Raw genomic sequence first — 21,562 nt, forward strand, 5'->3', positions numbered from 1 at the left:
GTATGTTAAGAAAGGAGGTCGTTACAGTTTCAAACTAACTTAATGTTTTGTATTTGATGTAGTTGATTGTGTTGTCCATGTTGAAGCCCCGACCTTCGGAGATAGATTATTATAGCACTCTGACTGAGGGTGATCCTCCCTTGTATCTCGGGTTGGGCCAAGAAGAAGAGGTAGAAACTCCCACTGATTTTGAGAAGGTGGCGGAGATAGCTGCTGAGGTTGCGAAGGCAGCCAATATTTTTGTTGATGGCCCTGATGATGAGGATACCCCAGTCCCCCACGGCCCCACACCCTCGGCCCCGACCCCATCGGTACACCCCAGTCCTGATCAACCTGATTTACGGGAGGTGTTGGAGAGGTTGGAGCGAGTCGAGAGTCATCAGGATACCATCCTAAAGAACCAGGCGGTCATCATGGATGCTGTCAATAAGATCTTGACATTTGTACAAGATCTGATTCCGACTCACTTGACCTCCCATATGATTTTGTCGTACATGATATAGGCATTCCTCCCCCGATAGTACTCACAGCAAATTCTGAGACCCCATGTGTTGCTATTATAGAACCTGGGGATGTTGCTGGTGTAGAGTTTGAATTGGCCAAGAGGAAAAGACACAAACCTAAGAAATTTGAAGACTACACCGACCCAACCAGGAAGAAAGCTCGTGTGGATGCGATTGATGACATGCCATTAGTCATCGACCCTCTGAAGAAGCCACTTGCTACACAGTACAGGACGGTCGACAAGTGGTTGCTTGGAGATATTCCGAACAAGACGTAGAAGGATGTCCAAACTGGTGTGTATGGTCCGAGTTGGTTTCTAACGATGAAGACACCACAGTTTTGGATCGATGATGGGGTAAGTAATTTTATTAATATCTGTTATCTGATATAAACAGTGGGTTCGATAGGGTTCGATGTTGGTTCGATAGGGGTTCGATGTGGGTTTGATGTTGGTTCGATAGGGGTTTGATGGGTAGAGACAGATGATTTGGTTCTAGTAGCTTTAAATTTGATTCGATGGGGTTCGATAGGGGTTCGATGGGGTTTCAATGGGTAGAGGCAGATGGTTTGGGTTCTAGTAGCTTTAAATGGGGTTCGATGTTGGTTCGATGGATAGAGGCAGATGGTTTGGTTCTAGTAACTTTAAATTGGATTCGATGGGGTTTCGATGGGTAGAGGCAGATGGTTTGGTTCTAGTAGCTTTAAATGGGGTTCGATAGGGGTTCGATGGATAGAGGCAGATGGTTTGGTTCTAGTAGCTTTAAATTGGATTTGATGGAGTTTCGATGGGTAGAGGCAGATGGTTTGGTTCTAGTAGCTTTAAATGGGGTTTGATAGGGGTTCGATGGATAGAGGCAGATGGTTTGGTTCTAGTAGCTTTTAAATTGGATTCGATGGGGTTCGGTAGGGGTTCAATGGGGTTTCGATGGGTAGAGGTAGATGGTTTGGTTCTAGTAGTATTAAATTTGGTTCGATAGGGGTTCGATAGGGTTTCGATGGGTAGAGGCAGATGGTTTGGGTTCTAGTAGCTTTAAATGGGGTTTGATAGGGGTTCAATGTTGGTTCGATGGATAGAGACTGATGGTTTAACAATTGCTTTCCTATCATTTTTGCAGCATATTGATGCGGCCAAGCATATGCTACGTAGGCGTCGACAGTTCTATCCCAAGGCGTATCGGAAAGATGGTTGTGATGAATATTATGTTCTCACAAGTGGTACCGACCCGTTATGATGCATATCAGACTGCCAAGGAAGCGGATAAGAAAAGATTTTTGTGGGATTCAGATGTGATGTCAATGATTACGGGAATTGACAATCAATTTCTGGCGTTGTGGGAGGGAGTAGACACTGTATATTGGTGCCAGAACTACCTTCAAGCACATTGGTTTGCAGTTGAAGCTTCCATTTCTACTTGGACTCTGAATGTTTATGATTCAGACGTGACAGTGATAAGTAATAAACAACTGCAATCCTTTATGAAGTCATGGTCTACTTTGTTCCCATCGTTGTTATTGCAGTCACAACTTTTCAAGGACGACCCTCGGTTAACGATTCCACTTGGAGCTAAAAGATGCAAAGAGTTCAACGTGCACCGCATGGCAGTTGATTCAGTACCCCAAACCAAAGTCAGGTAATCAAAATTTTAGTTTTTATTCAAGTTTTTTAAATTAAATTCTATGTTGATGTTGTTACTAATGCAGTTTATGTTTCGTTCACTGTTGAGATTGTGGTGTGTACACCATCAAGCACATCGAGCACTTATTGGGTAGGCTACCACTTCACACGATCTGCGATGACAACATGGAGTTGTTCAGAAACAAATGGACAGTTGACTTATGGTATCAGAATGTTAGACATTGAACATTCTCTTCTTGTTATATTTCTTTGCTTAAAATTTAAGTTATTAAGAAATTTTTTTGTATCGAGCATGGAAATCATTAACGACAATTAACAGTAAAAATCCAAGCGACCAAAATTCATTAACGACAATAAAAAAAAAACCTTCAACTTCAAGTTTAAATAAAATACAACAAAAAATAAACTCAAAGCTGAGCTTTGCATGAGGACTTGTTGTGGCCACGACCACCACATCTACTGAACTTACGCATTTTCACATCTTTTTCCCCGCCGAATGGCCAACGGTTTGTCCTTGGTCTTCCTAGCTTTGGCTTTTTTGGACGACCAACTTATTGTTTCTCTATGGGTACACCAACTGCCATATTCTTAATGTCATCTGGAAGTATCCAGTCATCCTCGTTCCCAATTGGGTAAATGGTTTCTTTGTATGAATTCCTCCATGACTTAATGGTGTAAAATGGTGAACACAAAGAGTAAAGGTTCACCCCCACACTCTATAGTTGTTGCAGCTGCATGGGGACAAGGTGTGCCTATGAGTTGGAATACCCCATATGAGCATGATTTGGTCATCAAATTCACCTCAGCATCGCTGTTTGCACTAGTTACATGAAACTCGAATTGGCCAAGGGCATAGACATTCATGAACCTTCCTTTGTCAGCATTGTTCGATACATCTGCCTCCATCAGGGTGGATAATTTGGTGGTAGTCTTCTCTGTCATACTACGTCGTTCAGAAAACCAAGACTGTAGTGTGAACCAAATGAATTCCAAAAAAATTGTAACTGGAAAGGTTCTTGCATCCTTGGTCTTGTTGTTGAAGCTTTCAGCGTAGTTGCTTGTCATTATATTGTATTGTTTTCCAGGAAAGAAAGGACGAGACCACTTATCGAAACCAATTCCCTCCAAATAAGCAGCTATGAGAGGATCCATTCGCTTAATATTTTCAAAATGCTTTAGAAATTCGGTCTTCTTCCATGCATAGGCTACTGCCCACATCTCACTGTGACAGTGATCAGTCTTGAACTTAGCTTTTACATTCATATTGATGTGATGGTAGCATGCACCGTGGTAGGCATCAGGAAAGACAGCCTCTAGAGCATGAATAATACTAGCATGCCTATCTGACACGAAAGCCAAGTCATCAACGTCCCCAATGGCTTCCTTCAACTTTGTCATGAAATATTTCCACGAGTTGTGGTTCTCACTATCCACCAACCCGAACACAATTGGATATAAATGACTATTCGCATTCAAAGCAACGACACATAGCATATGGCCACTGCACTTTTTCTTCAGGAACGTGCCATCCACACATATCACAGGACGACAAAATCTGAATCCCCTCCTACAAACTCCAAGGGAAAAAAAGCAATATAGGAAATGACCATCTTCAGTGACAAAATCAGTAATTGTACCTGGATTCTTTTGCTGCAACATGTGCAAGTAGGATGGAAACTTGCAATACAAATCTTCATATGTCTCCCTAACATACGTAAGTGCCTTCTCTCTACATCTCCATGCTTTTTCATAACTTATATCAATACCAAAAATTTTCTTCATATCCTCCTTTATGTTGTTTTCCATGTAACTGATCCCATCAACTGCGTATTTGTTCTTTATGAGGTGTCCAACGACCCACCCACGGTGCAGCTTGACGATGACCTTTTTGTCGCACTTCTAGTGAGCATGTGTGTACGCTCTTGTATACCGTGATCTCAAACATGGGGGACATTGGTAATTTTCTCTCTCTCAGTCTCCAACAACAGTCAGGATCTTTGCATGTGATACCACACGTCAATACCAGACTTTTTCACCATATACTCAAAGTTATTCTTCATTGCAAATAGAGCAGCTTTGGTTTTTAAATCAATCTTGTCCTCAAAAGTCTTCCCAACATATATTTCTCCCATTGGTGCACCAGATGATGAGGAATGTGTTTTAGCAGATGCCTCAATATCTTCTTTTATAAACATTGGGGCACTCCATCTGGTGTGATCTTCTCTTGATACAATTGTCTCCCTCTATCCAGTGTTATCTTCTGCCCTAGCAGGTTGATTACTGCTTCTAAAAGGTGCTCGACATCCTTGAGTTGGGAGGTGTGCCTGTGCAAGAGGCAGTCCCGACTCTTCTTCTACTTGTTGGGCTTGGGAAATGTCTAACTCCTCATTTGAAACATCTGCACTATAATACGAGTCATCCTCGGAACCATCATCATTATCTTCAAAGCAATTACCAACTGGATCATCATTCACATAGGGATCGTACTCATATGCCTCAAGCACACTTGTGGGACCTCCTTGTGGTATATCAAGCTGAATAGTAGCCATCGGATCAGTAACTGGAACAAAAGTGCCCACCTCGCTAAGATTCTTGTAACTGCTACCTGCAGGAGATGGATCAACACTGGTCGTGTCTTTTTTGTTCACACTAGGAGAAGGATCTGATATGACATTCTTCTTAACTGGAGTCACACATAAGACTATCCGTTCTTTCAAGCTTATTCCTAAGAATACACGAACTTGACGATCATTCCTCAATTGAACCGGTGCAAATGGTTGGTCACCGCATACATATGGCACCTCGAGTTTCAATTCATACTGTAATGCCCTAAACTCCAGGGACCGTTACGGTGCGCATTTTAAACAGTGTTAAACCCGCTAATTGAGTCATTTGGCCATAAACGTGTAACTAAGTATGATTAGCGGTTTATGGATTAAAAATTTCGGTTAGGATGTAACGTTTCACTAGAACGTTTACTGTATACATTGGGATCCCAAAAATATAATTTAAAGGTCTATTACAAGAAAATATTTACAACCAGCCGATCTAAGCGGCAAAACAGGGTTTAACCCTATTTCCTCTTTCAAACCTCGGTCGTGGCGGTCGAGCAGCCGCACATGTACACATCGTCACCTAAGCTCTCCAACTCAGGGGTGGTCCAGCTTTCTTTTGCCTTTACCTGCACCACATAGCACCCGTGCACTGAAGCCCAGCAAGAAAACTCAATATGCTCATGAACAGTCATATCATGATATCATATTATATTTGGCATGCCTAGCAAACATAGCTCTATGCAAGCATGCAAGTAAATTCAAATAATGCTGGGGAATCTAGGATAAGAAATCCTGCCCTCTTGATTGGATGACCATCAAGCCAATCCTAATCAGATGAGTGATTTACACTTAAGGTTCTCGTAAACCATACTGAGTGACCGACAAGCAAGTCACTACGGGGCTCAGTGCCCAAAGCCATGCAAATGATGATCAGAATGATCATACAGAGCTTATAGCCCTGAACAGATGAGTGAATATCACTTTGAGGTTCTGTTAAACCATAATGAGTGACTGACAAACAAGTCACTATGGGGCTCGGTGCCCATACCTGTGTAACGAAACCGTTACCCGAGCTTTTCTGCAATGGCTCTAATCAGATGAGTCCCTAATGGGTAGTCACTAGCTTAAATAGATGAGTGACTGATGGGTAAGTCACACGGAGCCCGGCACCCATAGCCATGTGACTAAACAGTCATTGGGCTTGCTGGCTGTGGCTCTAAATGACTAGCCTTTGGCTAGACAAGCGCTTTTAGTATTCATCGAACTTGAGGTCGGTCCGGCATTCACACTCTTCTGAGTCGTTTAATGCAGATGTCGATTAGATCTAATCTTTGTTGGCTTGCGTTGAACACGCTAAGGCCGTTCCTGACTTATGAGTCAGCACTGTGTGACCAGTGCCCAGTACCACTGCCGAACTTGACTAATGAGTCACAACTTCACAATTGATACTGACACCTTTGCCAATTCTGACTATTTAGTCAGTACCATGCACAAGTGAGCAAGATTTGCTAAGCATTCAATAATCAATCCATGTCCACATTTAAACATTCAACATGCCTCATGAATAACCATGAATGTCACATATGGGATGCAGTTTTCTTATCTTTGGTCGAAGCACAGGTTACCAATAAACGAGCCACAAGCACAATCCTTATTTCAAGCCTCTAGTGATAACCTAGTCACAACCACAAATGGTGATCCAATGAGTTCAAGTTCTAAAACCAATCCCGGAACCAAAACCTAGCCTCCAAGACATCAAACCCCACTAATCCGGGTAGTGGGAATGATCCCGAGGCCTATGGTTTGAGTTCCCAAGCTTAAAACATCATTTCGGCCATAAATACCCTCAAGCGTCGCGGCCCCAACTCACTGAGTCGTGGCCCCCAGCCAAAACAGAGGCATCAGGGGCAAGCGCCGCGGCGCCCAGCGCACACACAACCTTCGACCTGCTTCTTCGAGCCTGGGCCGCGGCGCCTAAGAACAAAGCCGCGGCCCAACCGCGGACCAGCCATTTTTCCCCATTTTCAACCTTTTAAAACCTCCCAAAAACATGTCCAAACATCTCCAAATCCAAAAATCAAAGTTCCCAAACATCCCCATGATCCAAAACCAACAAAACCCAAGTTTCAAATCTAACAAAAACTGATCAAAACACAAAGTCCAATTCAAGCTTAAAAACTTAAAACTTGAATTACCTCCGATTAAGTTGTTTCCAACTAAATCCTCCGGCTAATAAGCTTCTAATCTTTCCTAGGATCGTTATGCCTCGATCCTCACTTGAATCCGAGTCCTAGAACTCAAGTGACCTTCAAAAATGCGATCGGGAGACGAAAAATGGAACTTTGAGGGAGAGAGAATGTACATAACGTTATTTTTATTTCTTAAAAAGGTTACTTCAAACTTAAGTAGCCTCAAACAAATCCTAACGCTCGGGATCCTGAAAACACCCCAGAGACAAAATAGTCAAAACCTCCATAATTTCCCCATGATCTTACTAACTCCAATTTATCACCAAATATTTATTCCCATTACCCAATAACCCGGTAATGCTCTAAATACCCCTTGACTCACTCCGAGTCAAGAATAAATCTCGTTGTGACTTTCCCACTAGCTTACCTCCTAGGATCGTCTTGTGCTAAGTAACTCTAGCATAACCAAATAATAATAAAGTACCACACACATATCACATATATGCCAAATATGTCCGAAATGGCAAAAATATGAAAATCACCCAATTACTCAAAAATGGGTTCACATGCATATTTAATACACCTAAACATGCATATAATAATTTAATAACATAATAAATCAATTATGGCCCTTCCGACCTTCTAATCAAGGTCCTAAACCTTATTAGGAAATTTGGGGCATTACACATACACCTCTCTATCCACCTGAAATGTCTCGTGCAGTATGTTAAGTAGTTACAAGTAAGTGACATCATTCTCTACTGGTATCACTTCACCTTCAGCATCCTTAAAATACCATTTCCTACCATCTGTTTCCCAAACACCGTTGTAAGAAACAAATACGTAAACAGTAGAACCTGAAATAAAAAAACACAAATACAATTAGCTGAAAAACAAATGGTAGGAAATGGTATTTTAAGGATGCTGAAAAACATGACCATCGAGCCTGCATCGAGCAGGCATCGAGCATGCACGAAATAGTGAGAATGCACATTACCATCAAGCTTGCATCGAGTAACCATCGAGCACAACATGCAACATAAAAATGATGTGCCATCGAGCCTGCATCGAGCATGCATGAAATAGTGAGAATGCACATTACCATCGAGCACCCATCGAGTAGGTATTGAGTAACCATCGAGCACAACATGCAACCGTAAAAATTGATGTGCCATCGAGCCTGCATCGAGTAGGCATCGAGCAACCATCGAGCATGCATGAAATAGTGAGAATGCACATTACCATCGAGCACCCATCAAGTAGGTATCGAGTAACCATCGAGCACAACATGCAACCGTAAAAATTGATGTGCCTTCGAGCCTGCATCGAGCAGGCATCGAGCAACCATCGAGCACAACTCAAACCCAGAAAATTTCCAGAAAACGCAGATCGACAAAAAACTAGAAAAAAACAAAAAATATGTGCAAATATTGCTCAGATCTATTCGAAATGCCCAAAAAGTTTAAAGAAAATATCACTAATCCAAGTATTTATTAAAAAATTGCTTACCCATAAGATTTTTCTCCAAGATTTCTCAACCCTTACTTTGGTCTTGATCTCTACAAATGGCTTTCGTAGGGGGTTCCTTCGTAGGGGGTTGCTCGACTTCCTTCTACCGTGGTGCTCTTAGTGGCGGTGTGAGGTGAGGTGAGTGAAAGAGAGTGAGGAAGAAACAAGAAGAAGGAAGATAAGAGGGAAGAGGGGAGATAGTTGTGATAGGTGTATTTTGGGTATGCTAAAATGAATTGGCATTATTTTGTAATGATAAAAAAGCCTAGCATTATTTTGAATTACACCTCCCCATGAAGCATAAAAACTCAAATTTCCCTTTGAAAATTGGTAGACTCAAAATCAAATGTCTTCATGAATAAGCCTTTTATACTTTTTCATCCACACATTTGGACATTTGTAACATGAGTTGTTTTTTTTTTCTTGCAAGGAAACCTTTTTAAATAAATGTTTTAAACAACAAGCATAAACTATATTACAAAAGAAAATGCACTATGTGTGAACAAGCAAAATAAATAACTTTAAGGTCTCAAAATACAAGACTATTATTTGATAATTGATCTTCAAATACAAATACAAATTATAATTATAAGAACAATCTTATGCTTTCAGCCCCACCAAAACAACTCTATTAAGAATTTTTAATTTTTCTCCCCCGAAAAAATTGAAAAATTCTGCTCATCTAGCACAACAAGATAGATTAAACTTATTTTGCTTTTCTGTCCCGTCCTTAACCAGGCTGACTCGATTAACTGATAACTCGGCCTTGTAAGAATCAGAATTTAGGATTTTCCTGCTGATATTGTTGTATATATCCTTAATGACAGTCTCAAAAGCCGATTGAACATTAGTAGATTCAAGTGCAGATGTCTCTATGAAGAACAGACCTTCTTCTTCAGCAAAGCTTTTGGCTTCATCAACACTCACATCTCTTATGTTCTCCAAATCACATTTATTCCCTACTAACATTCTTGCCACTGTCGTATCACAATGAGCTACAAAATCATTCATTGGTCGATTAGCTAAACGTTTTGATACCAAATATAGTTGATATGGGATCCAAGTAAAAAAAAAAGATGACTTTTTTACCACTTATGTGACTTGAAAGAATATTCAAGCTTAAAACACATCATTTAATTTTCTTCTTATTTTAGATTTATAAGCAATAATTACCAAAATATTATTGGAACCCAGATGGTCATTGTTTAAATCAATGAGATAAGTATTTGAAAATGAAATTTGTGAGTACCCAAAAACTTCCCATGATAATCTAAATAAGGAAATAAGTGAAAATGAAATGGATAAGAAAGAAGAGTACTGTACTCACTGCTAAGCTCATCGAGCCAGCGCTTGACACTGTCGAAGGTAGTCTTGCGAGTGATATCATAAACGACGAGAGCACCAACGGCGCCACGATAGTAAGCGGAAGTGACTGCCCTGAAACGCTCTTGGCCGGCGGTGTCCCAGATCTGGGCCTTGATCTCTTTTCCGTCGATATCGACAACCTGGGTCTGAAACTCCACCCCAATTGTGGCCTTTGAGGTGGGGTCGAACTCGTTGCGAGCGAACCGCGATAGAAGGTTGGACTTGCCCACCGCTGAGTCTCCAATCAACACTATCTTGAACAAGTACTCCTCTCCTTGTTCCTCCGCCATTGTCAACTAAGCTTCCTTCCTACCACTCTATCTTACTCTGTAACTTATCTAAAACCAGAACACAGAAGAAGTAGACGAAAGAAGAAAGGTTTTGTGTGAGTTTGTTTATAATGAAGAACTCTTTGGGGTTTTAGCTTTGTAGACAGACTGCGTAATTGGCGGGGGATTTTTTTCTTCTTCCTTTTACGCGTAAAGCTACTAAGTAGACCATTAGTTTCTATTCGAACCAGATAATACAATTTAAGTATATTATCTTAGTTTCCAGTATTTTTGTAAAATTATAATTTAGAATCTCTATTACAAAAAAATCATTTATAGACCATATTTGATCAAATAATTAAAAATATCATCCTAAACTAAAATTTAATCAAAATATTTTTTGACAGGGCCATATTACCCTTCAATTAAATTAAATTACATTATTAATTTAAAAAAAAAATATTATCATATTTAAATTTCAAAATAAAAAATTCACAAAAACTGAATAAAAACAAAAATATTTTTTTTCCTCACCCTCTCCACATGGACTCTTCATTTCTTTTTCAATATTGGATTTTCAACATTGTACCTTAAAAAATAAAATCACGAATCATGATAGTTGGATTCGTGAGGCTAGGTAAGCTGGAAGAGGTGGTGACGAGCTTCGATCTAGACTGAATAATGAGTTGAATATCCTTTTTGACACGCACGACATAACTCTTTGACAATTTGAGCGTCGACGTTGTTAACATTTGTGTGTTTTGAAACTGAATCAATGGAAGGATGGCGAAAGAAGGATAAAAGTTTAATTAAGAGAAAGATATGTTGGCTCGAAGAGAGAAGAAATGAGACTTTTAATTAATTAAACATAAATTAAAATTATTTAATTAATAAAACATAAGATATTTTAGTCATATTTGAAAATACTTAAATAGTTTGACCAAAAATTAGATTTAGGGAACATATTTAAATGTTTGGCAAAATACAGCTTCAAAAATAAACTTTTATAAAATAGAGGGTCTAAACTAGAATTTAGTTTAAAGAATAAGTAAATATGTACAATAAAATATTACATACTTATATAGAGCAAGTTTTTTTTTTAAATATATCATTCTTAACTTAAATAAATATGTTTTGCCACATAAATATGTATAATATTTTGTATGTAGATATGTTACTCTTAAAATTTGTTTTGTTGCTTAAGTGAGTTAGAAATATTTAATGTATGGTTTTAGTCTTTTAATAGTAAGTTTTAACAAAAAAAATTGAAACTAAAACAAATGTGATTTAATTTCCAAAACCACAAACAGTTTTATGTAAAATTTAAAATACGGTGAGTTTAAAGGTCTCAATATATTATTTCGACGTAAATTAAATATATATTTATTTATATACTACTTGTCATTATTGATTTCTTTTACACTTTTCAATTTAATGGTTAATGCGAGTATTTATAAATGCGGTTGGGTTGGTTAAGTCATAAATTATTTAATAATGGAACTGAAGTCAAAGTTATATTAATTTAGGTATATATGCATTTATTACACCTTTCACTACAAAGAAAAAAATTATCATATTCTTTATTAGTTTTTTTTGAAACTTTTATCTAAGGACTATTTTTTGGAAAGGCTGTAGATGCAAATAGCTAATGGGAAGCTTGAAACGTATCACTATTAATAAAATAAATGAGTTTAAAATTGTACATAACATCTGCATTTAATCTAAGATACAAAGCAAGTGAATTGTGGATATTACAGAGCTAATTTCATTCATACAATCCACCTACCCAATAACTGATCATGCTTTAATTTAGTTATTGACATAATAAGCAAGATGAGAATTTATTGTGGTCTTAATTTAGAAAAGAAAATACTAAAACGTGTATGACACACCATATTGATATAAATAAATGTATGATCTATAATATTAAAATGGTTTATACATTTTTGGACTTGTGTTTTGTCACATTATTTGTTTAAACTCTGTATTTTGACAAATTACTTTTTAGACCCTATGTTTTGTAAAATTGTTCAAATATAGAATCCTAAACCCGATTTTAGTTAAAGTTTTTTCAACTAAAATCACAAATAATTCACTAAATTAACAATTCAGAATAAAAATAAAATGAGAAAATTACATAATACACCGTATAAAGCAAAAAAAATTGAAATATACGGTTTCCTACTTTTATACGGTTTTTTATTTCAAATATACGGTTTTTTTATAAAGTCTTTTTTTCAAATTTCAAACCCCGAAGTTTTTTTGTATTCTCTTTTTCTTTCATATGTTTCATTCTCCCTTTCTCATTTTTTCTTTTTCTTCATCCGAAAACCTAACTGAGTTTCTTCATTTTTTTTCAAAATCGTTTGGCATTGACTGGTTAAACAATGGTTGTCACTCGTGCGGGGTCTGCATCTCCTGCTCGGTCGGGTGCTGCGTTCTCTGGCCCAGCATCCTCGAAGCATTCCGACGATCAAGAGTCTTCCGAAACGAAGGGGAAACTTCTGAAGAGTAATCTTTCTCCTTTGTCTAAAGGGAAAGCTGTTTTGAAGTATTCATCGGATTCTCCCCTTCCTAATGTGATCGAGGATGATGTTGGTGGTTCAAATGAGTTGAAGGAGGGCCACATGCATGCGAGTGCTGACTTAATTGGGAAAAAGTTGAAGCGAAAACATGTTGCATTGTCAAAGAGCAAAGTCAGTGCGAAGAAATCTAAGAAACTATCTATTGGAGGTTCTAGTCAAGTAAAGTGCAAGGCTAACAGAAAAATTGCGAAGAAGAATGTTGGTTTACAGGATAAACCGAAGGTATTTATGTTTGTGTCGTTTAAATTCGTTTTGTTCTTTTTTATCTGTTTTTGAATTTGTTTTGAATCTGTTTTTTATGGGTCTTTTTGTCTTGTTGCTGTTAACAATTGTTATTTTTTTGTATCAAAGTGTTACAGGTTTGTTAATGGTATTTCCGATGTTTGTAACCTTGTTTTCCATTTTTGTAAACATATGTTACAAGTCATAATTTGGTAGTTTTGTAACGAAGTGTTACAAGTTTGTTAATGTTCTTACTGATGTTGTAAATTTGTTTTTCTTTTCTGTAAACTTATGTTACAGGTTCTAATTTGGTAGTTTGTGTATTTTATATATTAGGTTTTATATTCTTGAAATATGTTTTATATGTTGTTCATGCTCTGATCTGATTTATGTTTTTAATTTTGTTAATTTTTGTTAGGTTTTTGTACCTATATGTTACATGTTTGTTAATGGTATTACTGATCTTGTAACCATGTTTTTGTTTTTTTGTAAACATATGTTACAGGTCCTATATTGTTAGTTTTGTAACCAAGTGTTACAAGGTTGTTAATGTTCTTTCTGATGTTGTAAATATGTTTTTCTTTTCTGTAAACATATGTTACAAGTTCCAATTTGTTAGTTTTTGTATTTAAAGATAATAGGTTTTATATTATTGAAATATGTTTTCATTTTTTCAAGTTTTGATTCTATCTGTTTTAATTTCATTTCATCAATTTGTGTTTTTCTTGTCATCTAATAATTGATTTGTCTTGTTTTAAAATTTTGTTGGTTGTCTATTATTCTATGCAGCATATGGAATGTTTTATCAAACATGAGGATCATTATAGAGCAAGAGTCAATTTTCACTGTGGTTTTGAGAAGATCAATGTGATCTCAGAAAAATTGACTGACTCTCAAAAGGTTTTGTTTAGTAAGACTTGCTTTGGTCATTTTCTAAACCTTAAATCTTATGCTAATCAAGCTAAATTGGTTCACCATGTTTTGTTGAGAGAAGTTAACCAACCAAACTTAAATGAAATGTGGTTTAAAGTTTGTGGAAAGCTGATTAGGTTTTCTTTGGGTGAATTTGGGTTATTGTCTGGGTTAAATGTGTTTGGTGACATTGATAGAGGTGGAATTAAGAATAGTAATCCTATTGGATTGTATTCTAAATTTTTTGGTGACCATACAAGGGGCATTTCAAGAATTATTGTTGAAGAAAGGTTTAAGGCTGCCAATTTTGATAATGATGATGAGGCTGTTAGGATGGCTGCACTTTACCTGATCACTAATTTTTTGTATGCTTGGCAAAAAGAGAAGAACATTGAAAAAACTAACTTGTATCTTTGTGATAGTGGTGGTTTTAATCATTTTCCATGGGGAAAGGATATTTTTAATGTGACTCTCTCATCTTTGAGAGATGCTTTAAGGGAAAATGAAGTTGTTATTACTCGACAAGGTTCTTACCCAACCTATAAGTTGAATGGTTTGCCATTTGTTTTCCAAGTTTTCATTTACGAATCAATTCCTAGTTTAGAGGGAACTTATTGTGAGAAGGTTAGTTGTGGTCTGCCTAGGATTATAAATTGGTCATCTGTTGCAATCCCATCTCATAAGGAGCTTGAGAGGAATGTGTTTTCATTACATAAGGTAATTTTTATTATTTTTGCTTTTCTTTATATATGAATTTATTTGATTTTTTTAATATTGTAAACTGATTTTTCTGTGCTGTTATTTGCAGACTAAAATTGTTAAAGTTTTGCCCATTGATGAAGAGAACAATGCCTTCAAGCTTGAAGGTTTTTTCCAGTGCAACAAGGATATGAATGTTGCTGATTTTGAGGATGATGATTTTGTTGCTCCTCCAAAGAAACCAACCAGTGAGGCTCCTTCCTCATCCTATGTTCCTTGTGTGACATTTGGTTTTTCTGATATGAAAATTATTGTGGATGAATGTCAGAAGAAGTGTAACATTATGTCTAAGGAAATTGCATTTTTAAAGTCTGCTAGTGAATCTAGACATAGGGCATTGATGGAGATGTTGGTTAATTTGAAAAACGATCAAGATTTAAAACACAAGGCAATTATGGAAATGTTAGGTGAGTTGAGGCCAAAATCATGTGGTATTAATGATGATATTGATCCTGTTGATGTTGGTTTTGTGGGAGCTGATGTTGGTGATACTTCTGGTGGTGGTGGTGTTTCAAAGGAAAAGGATAAGTTTTTTGAGAATGAAAGTTTTACCCAAGTTTTTGATGAATGCATTCAAGCAATGCAAGAAGATGCTGCTGGAGATATGGTAATTGCAGATGATAAGAATGATACAGTAAATGAGAATGAGAAGACTACTGGGAATGATGTTGAAGAAACAATGGTATGTATTCTTATCTAAATATTAATTTTATTGCTTGGTTGGTTTGTTATTTTTTATTTTATATTTTATAGATGTTTATATTTTTGTTAATATATATAATTAATATTTTATTTTTATTAATTTTTGTTTTCCCTTTTTGATAGGAATCTGATTTTGTTTCCATTGGAGTATGAGAAGTGGAAGAGAAAGTTTATAATTATTGTTTTGTAAACCTCTTGTTATTAATTTGTAAACTTTTAATTTCTAAGTTAGTTTTGTACAAGACTTTTCCAGAGCATGTATAAACTCTGTTATGTTTTTGTAAACTTATGAATTTTGGAATTTTTTGTTTGGCAATTATTATTTTTTATTATATCTACAACTTTTTTTTCCAGAGCTATGACCAGGTTATTTTGGTTTCATGATTTGTATTTTTTTCAAGGTCATGTATTCATGTATTTCTGTATTAATTTATAAAATTTTGTTTTTCCATAGAATATTGTCAAACCTCATGATGATGTAGCTGATGTTGTTAAAGATCTAGAAGAAGAGGCTCATATTTTTAACAACATGAATGTGGAGATTTTTGATAAAGTTGTTCATGCAGCTGTTGGTGATTTGGCAAAGAAAAAGGTAACTAAACAAGGCAGATATTGATTTTTTTTTTCTTTTTGCAATATGTTCCAATAGTTGTATTATTGAGCTTTTCATATTATTTTTGTTTCTAGGAAGTTATTATGGCAACACCCATTGCTGGTTCTTTGATGAATCCAGTAGTTGTGTCTACTCCTGCTGTTGGCAAAAGGAATCCAAAGCCTGCTACAGTTTTGCAATCTCCTTTTGTGAACCAATTTGGATCATCTTCTTCTGAGGATATGAAACATTTGGAGGTTGTGAAGTCTAAAAGGAAGGTTGTGGGACGATATGCTTTTGGAGACAATCTTTTTGATCTGCCTAATCAAATTGACCAAGACTCTTTTAACAAGTGGTTTTCTCTGGGGCTGAGAAAAAATAATAAGTATGCTTCTATTTTTTAATTGTTTTTTTATTTATTTTGTATTTCAGTTTCTGTTTCACCATAATTCACTTTTAAATGTTTATATTTGTTATAGGTATAAGAAATTTGATGATAATAATAGTATCATTAAGGAGCCATTTCAGTTTTGTGTAACTGAGATTGACAGAAAAATTTGGTTTTATGATTTAGTTAAAGATGGGAGGGATTTGGACAATGAGGTATTTTTTTCGCTTATTATTATTAAGTTGTTTTAGTTTTACTGTTTTCATTATTCTTATTATGGTTTGCTTCTTGTTTTTTCAGCATATTAATGTGGCATTTTATTACCTTAGAAAAAAAGCCAAGTATTGTGAGTTGATAAAGGTTAGAGTTACTACTACAGATAACTCTTTTGATCAAGTTATCACTGCTCTGTATGATGTGTATCTGTCAAGTGACTGTGATAGATTTGTTATATCGAATAACAGTGTTATTTTTGAGTATATTTGTGGTTATAAAATGCTTTGTAACACCCCTTGGTCGCTAGTAGATTTCGTTTTATTCCCTATTAATATGACTGCTGTTGGCTGTAATCATTGGATTCTTGGGGAGTTCAACGTGAAGCAGAGATATTTTAAAGTCTACAACTCAATGAGGAATAGAGTTATGGATAAGAAAGTGTTGAAAGTTGTTGAAGCATATTCTACTTTGTTGCCCTTGTTTCTTTCTTTAAATAATTTTTATGAGTCAAGGGAAGATATTGATCTAAATGCACAAGCATTCAAGGGCATTGATATGTGTCACCCGTTGGACATTGTGTTTGATGATGAGGTTCCACAACAGAGTAACAAGTAAGTGTTTTTTTTTTTAGTTATTGTTATTTTTTGGTTGCATCATTTTGTTTATATGCATTTATGTGTTACTGATTTTGATTTTTTTTTTTTTTTTGTAGCGATTGTGGGATTTTTATCATAAAGTTTGCTGAATTTTTTATGCATGGACTTATTGAAAATATCCCCAATCCTCTGAATGTTAGTTTCCAGAGAAACAAAATTGCAGTCGAGCTATATGTCCATGCTAAAAGAAAGAAAGATGAAGGCTATCTATCTGATGGGGAGTTCAGAGGAAGAATGAGCAAGAAGATGTTGAATGTTAATGCAATAGAAGTATGAGAGTATCAAAGTAGTTAACATTTTGGCTTTTATCTTGTAAAGACGATACATACTTATGGCAAGATAACTTTTGTATTTTTGTTTTGCAAACTTTCAAGCAAGTATCATGTTTGAATATTTTGAATATTGTGGCATATCAATGAATTTTGATATTAGCCCTTTTTTATGAGGAATGTTGTACAGAGGTGTCTCATGTTTGTAACTTGAGTTCACAATTTTATTTTTGTATTTCATGTTTTAGGTAACATCTGTTAAAAGTTTGTAACCTAAGTTCATGCAACATTGCGTAGCATTACTTAACATCTATTAATAGTCGCGATAACTTCAGTTTCAAATATGTATCAAATTGTTTCAAACTTTTGAAGTTAATGCTTTTAAATGGACTGGAAATTTACAAATGAAAATCAAATATTTTTGTTTCAAAACTGTAACATAAGCTTATAAAAGAACTTATTTCCCATTTATTTGATGTTGGAAGTGTCTGTGAGAAACTAGTAACATATCTGTAACAATTATGTAACAAAATGTTACATTAATATTCATTTAAGATATATCTGTATCAAATATGTAACAAAAATTTACTGAAAACGCCCTGATCATTAATTCTGATATATTGATGCAAATTTTTTCCTAAGTTTTTATAATATTCCATATATTCAATAAAATTTCATAATTCTTTATCACAAGTAATAGTGATAAGTAATGTTCCAATCACTGTACTGAAACATACAAAGTTTCAAAATTCAAATAAAAAGTATTTTCAATCTATAAGCTTTGAGTGCTTTTTTGTTTTTTTGTTCTCAATAGAGGCTGGTTTGTGCAGGTTTTTCGGTTGTGCCCAAGCTCTCCACACCTTCCACATTTAAGCTGATAAGACCCTTCTCTTGCTGAAACAAACCTTTTTTTCCTTGGCCTTCCACTTTTTCTGTTTCCTTTTGGAGGTAGTACTTCTATTTCCTCAACATTAGGTGGAACTCTCCATGTGTTTGGATCTCCCAATGGATGTATTGATGCATTATAGGTGTTCAACATGGCTTGTTTTGTGAAATAATATGAGCAATATTTTTTATACTGAAGGTTCATCTTTCTAATGACTGTCATGGCATGTTCACAAGGTAATTCATCCAAATCAAACTTGTTACAAGAGCAAGATTTCTTTGCAATGTCAACAATGTTTGTTGTTAAACCACTGTGTACACTGTAAATGAGTGTGCTAGCTGGTTCTACCTGCAATGAAATTATAATAATGAACAAGGAAGTATATTAATACAGAGGTATTTATAAATAAATGAAATAGTTGTACTTACAGTCATTCTTAATGACTTGACAAAGTTCTTTCTTAAGTATTCCTCTTGTTTCTTTGGCAATTCTGTAAACGTTGCTTCTGCTTCTTTTTTGTTGTTGTAGCTCCATTTTTGAATCAGGTTTCTAAGGCACTCGAGTAATGTTGTTACTGGAAGCTCTCTCATTTCTTTTAGTGCTGCATTAATGGATTCAGCTATGTTTGAAGTCATAGCTGCATATCTACGACTTTTGGAGTGGATTCTTGCCCACTTTTCATATTTAACTTCATTGGCCAGAAAAGGATGGATTCCTTCATGTAAACTGTCCAAGTCCTTCATGTATTTTTCAAAATCTTCCATGTTATAAGCTTTTGCAGCAGCATGAAATGCAATATTGGTTGCCTCTGCATCTGTTCTAAACTTGGTCTTTATGTTGCAGAAAAGATGGTAGGAGCACACTCCATGAGTTACATTTGGAAAGACATTTTTTATAGCATTCTCTATGCTTTCGTGTCTATCTGAAACTATACACAACTCTTCTCTTTCTCCATAACATTCTTTTATTTTTCTGAAGAACCACTCCCATGAATCATTGTTTTCCGAATCTGTTATAGCAAAAGCCAATGGGACGATGTGTCTATTTGCATCTTGTGTTGAAGCTGTGAGAAGTGTACCGCCAAATGCAGCTTTTAGGAATGTTCCATCAACAACAATTACTGGAATGCAATGTTTCCAACCTAGAATTGATTGTCCCATAGCCATATAAATATATTTAAATCTGTTTAGACTATCAATTTCCAAATCTGTTACAGTACCTGGATTTTTGTGCTTCAAAATGTGCAGATATCGTGGAATGTCTCGGTAGGAATCTTGACTTGAACCATGTACATAATTAACTTCTTTTTCCTTAGATCGCCATGCTTTTTGGTAACTCATGGAAACTCCATATCTGTCCAACATGTCTTTAGCTATATCTTTAGGTCTATAATTTGTTTTTGGATCTGTGAACTTGGTCTTCACAACATTCCCAACCATACTACTTGAAGCTTGTCGGTGATCTCCAAGAATAATGTCCAAGGAACATGTGTGGGCACGATTGAACTTCCTAAGTTGGAACATATCTGTCTTTCCATATCTTGCAGTACGAAATGACCACGTACATTCTGAATCAAGACACTTCAACTGATATTCTCTTTTGCAAGATTTGTGGACCTTGAACGGAAAATTGTTTTTTATGGCATAGAGACCAATTGTTGTTGTAAGAACCTCTTTGTTTTTGTATACCTGTTTCTCTCTTATTCCATCAGAAATTGCATGAGTTATAACTGTAGTTTCTGTTCCGATATGTTCAGGAATTGATTCATGTCGTTCCTTCTCCAAAATCAAATCTGTAATTTGATCTGCCAATTGAATAAAATTTGGTAGTTCTTGAGGTTCATCTATAGAGAATGTCGATGTGTCCGAAATATCATTCTCTATATTATTACTACTTGAAGCAACAATAGAACTCATCTTTTGAAGTGCTCCACAGGTAATTGTTTGGTTGTTCTCTGTTACAGAAACTATCAAAGGGTATTTTGTGAGTGTTCTGTCATTTCTTTTGCACTCCAAGTAGAATTGTATAGAGCTATCACTATTGATCTTCAATGGAGGCAATGTTTCTGCAATCTGGTACTCAATTGTTGCATTTTCTGTTGACAGAATGGTAGATAACTCTGTAGACAAGATACTCATTAGTGTTGTAAATGAGCAATCTAATGGTATTAACACTCCCAGCATTTTGAAATCCTCATACACATTATTTTCATTCCAATGACCATCATAATATACCAAAGATGTTATTGGATTCATGTCTGCAGATGAATAAAAAGAAAAATTAGATTGATATGTAGAAATTTTATATTTTCATTATAAAACAAAATAGGAGCATAACAGATTTAGCAAACACAAATACCTTATGGGTTATAAACTACCCAATCCAGCACAAGCTATCCCCCAACAAAATGAGAATTTAGCATATAAACTCATCCCTTTATTGGTTTTTAAATGCCCAAATTCTGCACAAGGAAGATCAAATAACTTAAAGATGAGACAATCTAAGAAACATCTTTATAATATTGTAACAGTTTTGTTTTTAATAAAAGGTTTTCAGGGTTTTCAAATGTTTCTATGGTAAAATTTGTATATGATTATGTGGAGATATGTGTTAATATATATGTTTTTGCTATATTTATCTTAATGATTTCCGAAAGCTATAAATTATGTTCCAAGAACAAGGAAACTTACCACAAAACAGATATCGTGTAATTGTTTTTGTAGACACATCGATTCAGAAATTTTGCAGTAGATTGCAGAAGAAAATTTCTCATTTTTTCCCAGTTTTCTCGTTTTTGTAAGCTGAAATCCATGGAGTTCTCTGAATACTTATTGAGTACAGCATGTTACATAAACATTGGCTGAGTTGTAATGGTTGGGTTGGGTCTTCTGTATATAATGGTGGGAAATGTTGGGTCTTCCGTATTGGGTTGGGTGTGGGCTTCACTTTTACCGTAAAATTGTAAGAAATATGGATTACCGTATTTTTCGAATTCTTTTGGTGAAATGCCGTATATATAAAAATTTCCCAAATAAAATCATTATGCTTAAAAACTGTGTTGTTATATTTAATTTTTTCTTCATCAAAACTGAGTTTAATGAGTCTATTTGAACCATTTTACAAAATATAGGATCCAAAAAAGATATTTTTTTTAAAACAGAAAGTCCAAACAGATAATCAGAAAAAGTCCAAAAAGATATAAACCTATGTTAAAATTTATTTATATTGATGTGTGATGTTTAACACCACAAATATTTTATACTAATATTCCTTAGAAAATAAGTAATGCTAGAGATATATAAAATTCATACAAAATCTATAATTAGTTTTAATTATTAATATTTTCAA

General features: G+C 35.4%; 4 protein-coding genes across 4 annotated transcripts; 2 read left to right on the forward strand and 2 right to left on the reverse strand.

The window, feature by feature from the left end:
- Nucleotides 1–8,868: 8,868 nt before the first annotated feature.
- On the reverse strand, nt 8,869–10,253 carry LOC133785802 (ras-related protein RABA5b-like). Its single transcript, XM_062225020.1, has 2 exons — nt 9,721–10,253; nt 8,869–9,388 (listed from the first exon to the last, which is right to left on the reverse strand). Exons 1-2 carry the CDS (start codon nt 10,046–10,048, stop codon nt 9,072–9,074), a joined length of 645 nt encoding a protein of 214 aa, XP_062081004.1. The 5' UTR covers nt 10,049–10,253; the 3' UTR covers nt 8,869–9,071.
- A 4,319-nt stretch (nt 10,254–14,572) lies between these two features.
- Nucleotides 14,573–16,355, forward strand: LOC133815099 (uncharacterized). Its single transcript, XM_062248001.1, has 3 exons — nt 14,573–15,187; nt 15,662–15,799; nt 15,895–16,355. Exons 1-3 carry the CDS (start codon nt 14,636–14,638, stop codon nt 16,201–16,203), a joined length of 999 nt encoding a protein of 332 aa, XP_062103985.1. The 5' UTR covers nt 14,573–14,635; the 3' UTR covers nt 16,204–16,355.
- A 284-nt stretch (nt 16,356–16,639) lies between these two features.
- Nucleotides 16,640–17,663, forward strand: LOC133815154 (uncharacterized). The gene is made up of 2 exons (XM_062248044.1): nt 16,640–17,014; nt 17,116–17,663. The coding sequence occupies exons 1-2, from the start codon at nt 16,683–16,685 to the stop codon at nt 17,333–17,335; spliced, it is 552 nt and encodes a 183-aa protein (XP_062104028.1). The 5' UTR covers nt 16,640–16,682; the 3' UTR covers nt 17,336–17,663.
- A 339-nt stretch (nt 17,664–18,002) lies between these two features.
- On the reverse strand, nt 18,003–20,469 carry LOC133782505 (uncharacterized). The gene is made up of 3 exons (XM_062221862.1): nt 18,643–20,469; nt 18,189–18,562; nt 18,003–18,054 (listed from the first exon to the last, which is right to left on the reverse strand). Exons 1-3 carry the CDS (start codon nt 20,467–20,469, stop codon nt 18,003–18,005), a joined length of 2,253 nt encoding a protein of 750 aa, XP_062077846.1.
- Nucleotides 20,470–21,562: the final 1,093 nt, after the last annotated feature.

The sequence above is a fragment of the Humulus lupulus genome, chromosome 1 (assembly GCF_963169125.1).
Source record: "Humulus lupulus chromosome 1, drHumLupu1.1, whole genome shotgun sequence".
NCBI lineage: Eukaryota > Viridiplantae > Streptophyta > Magnoliopsida > Rosales > Cannabaceae > Humulus > Humulus lupulus.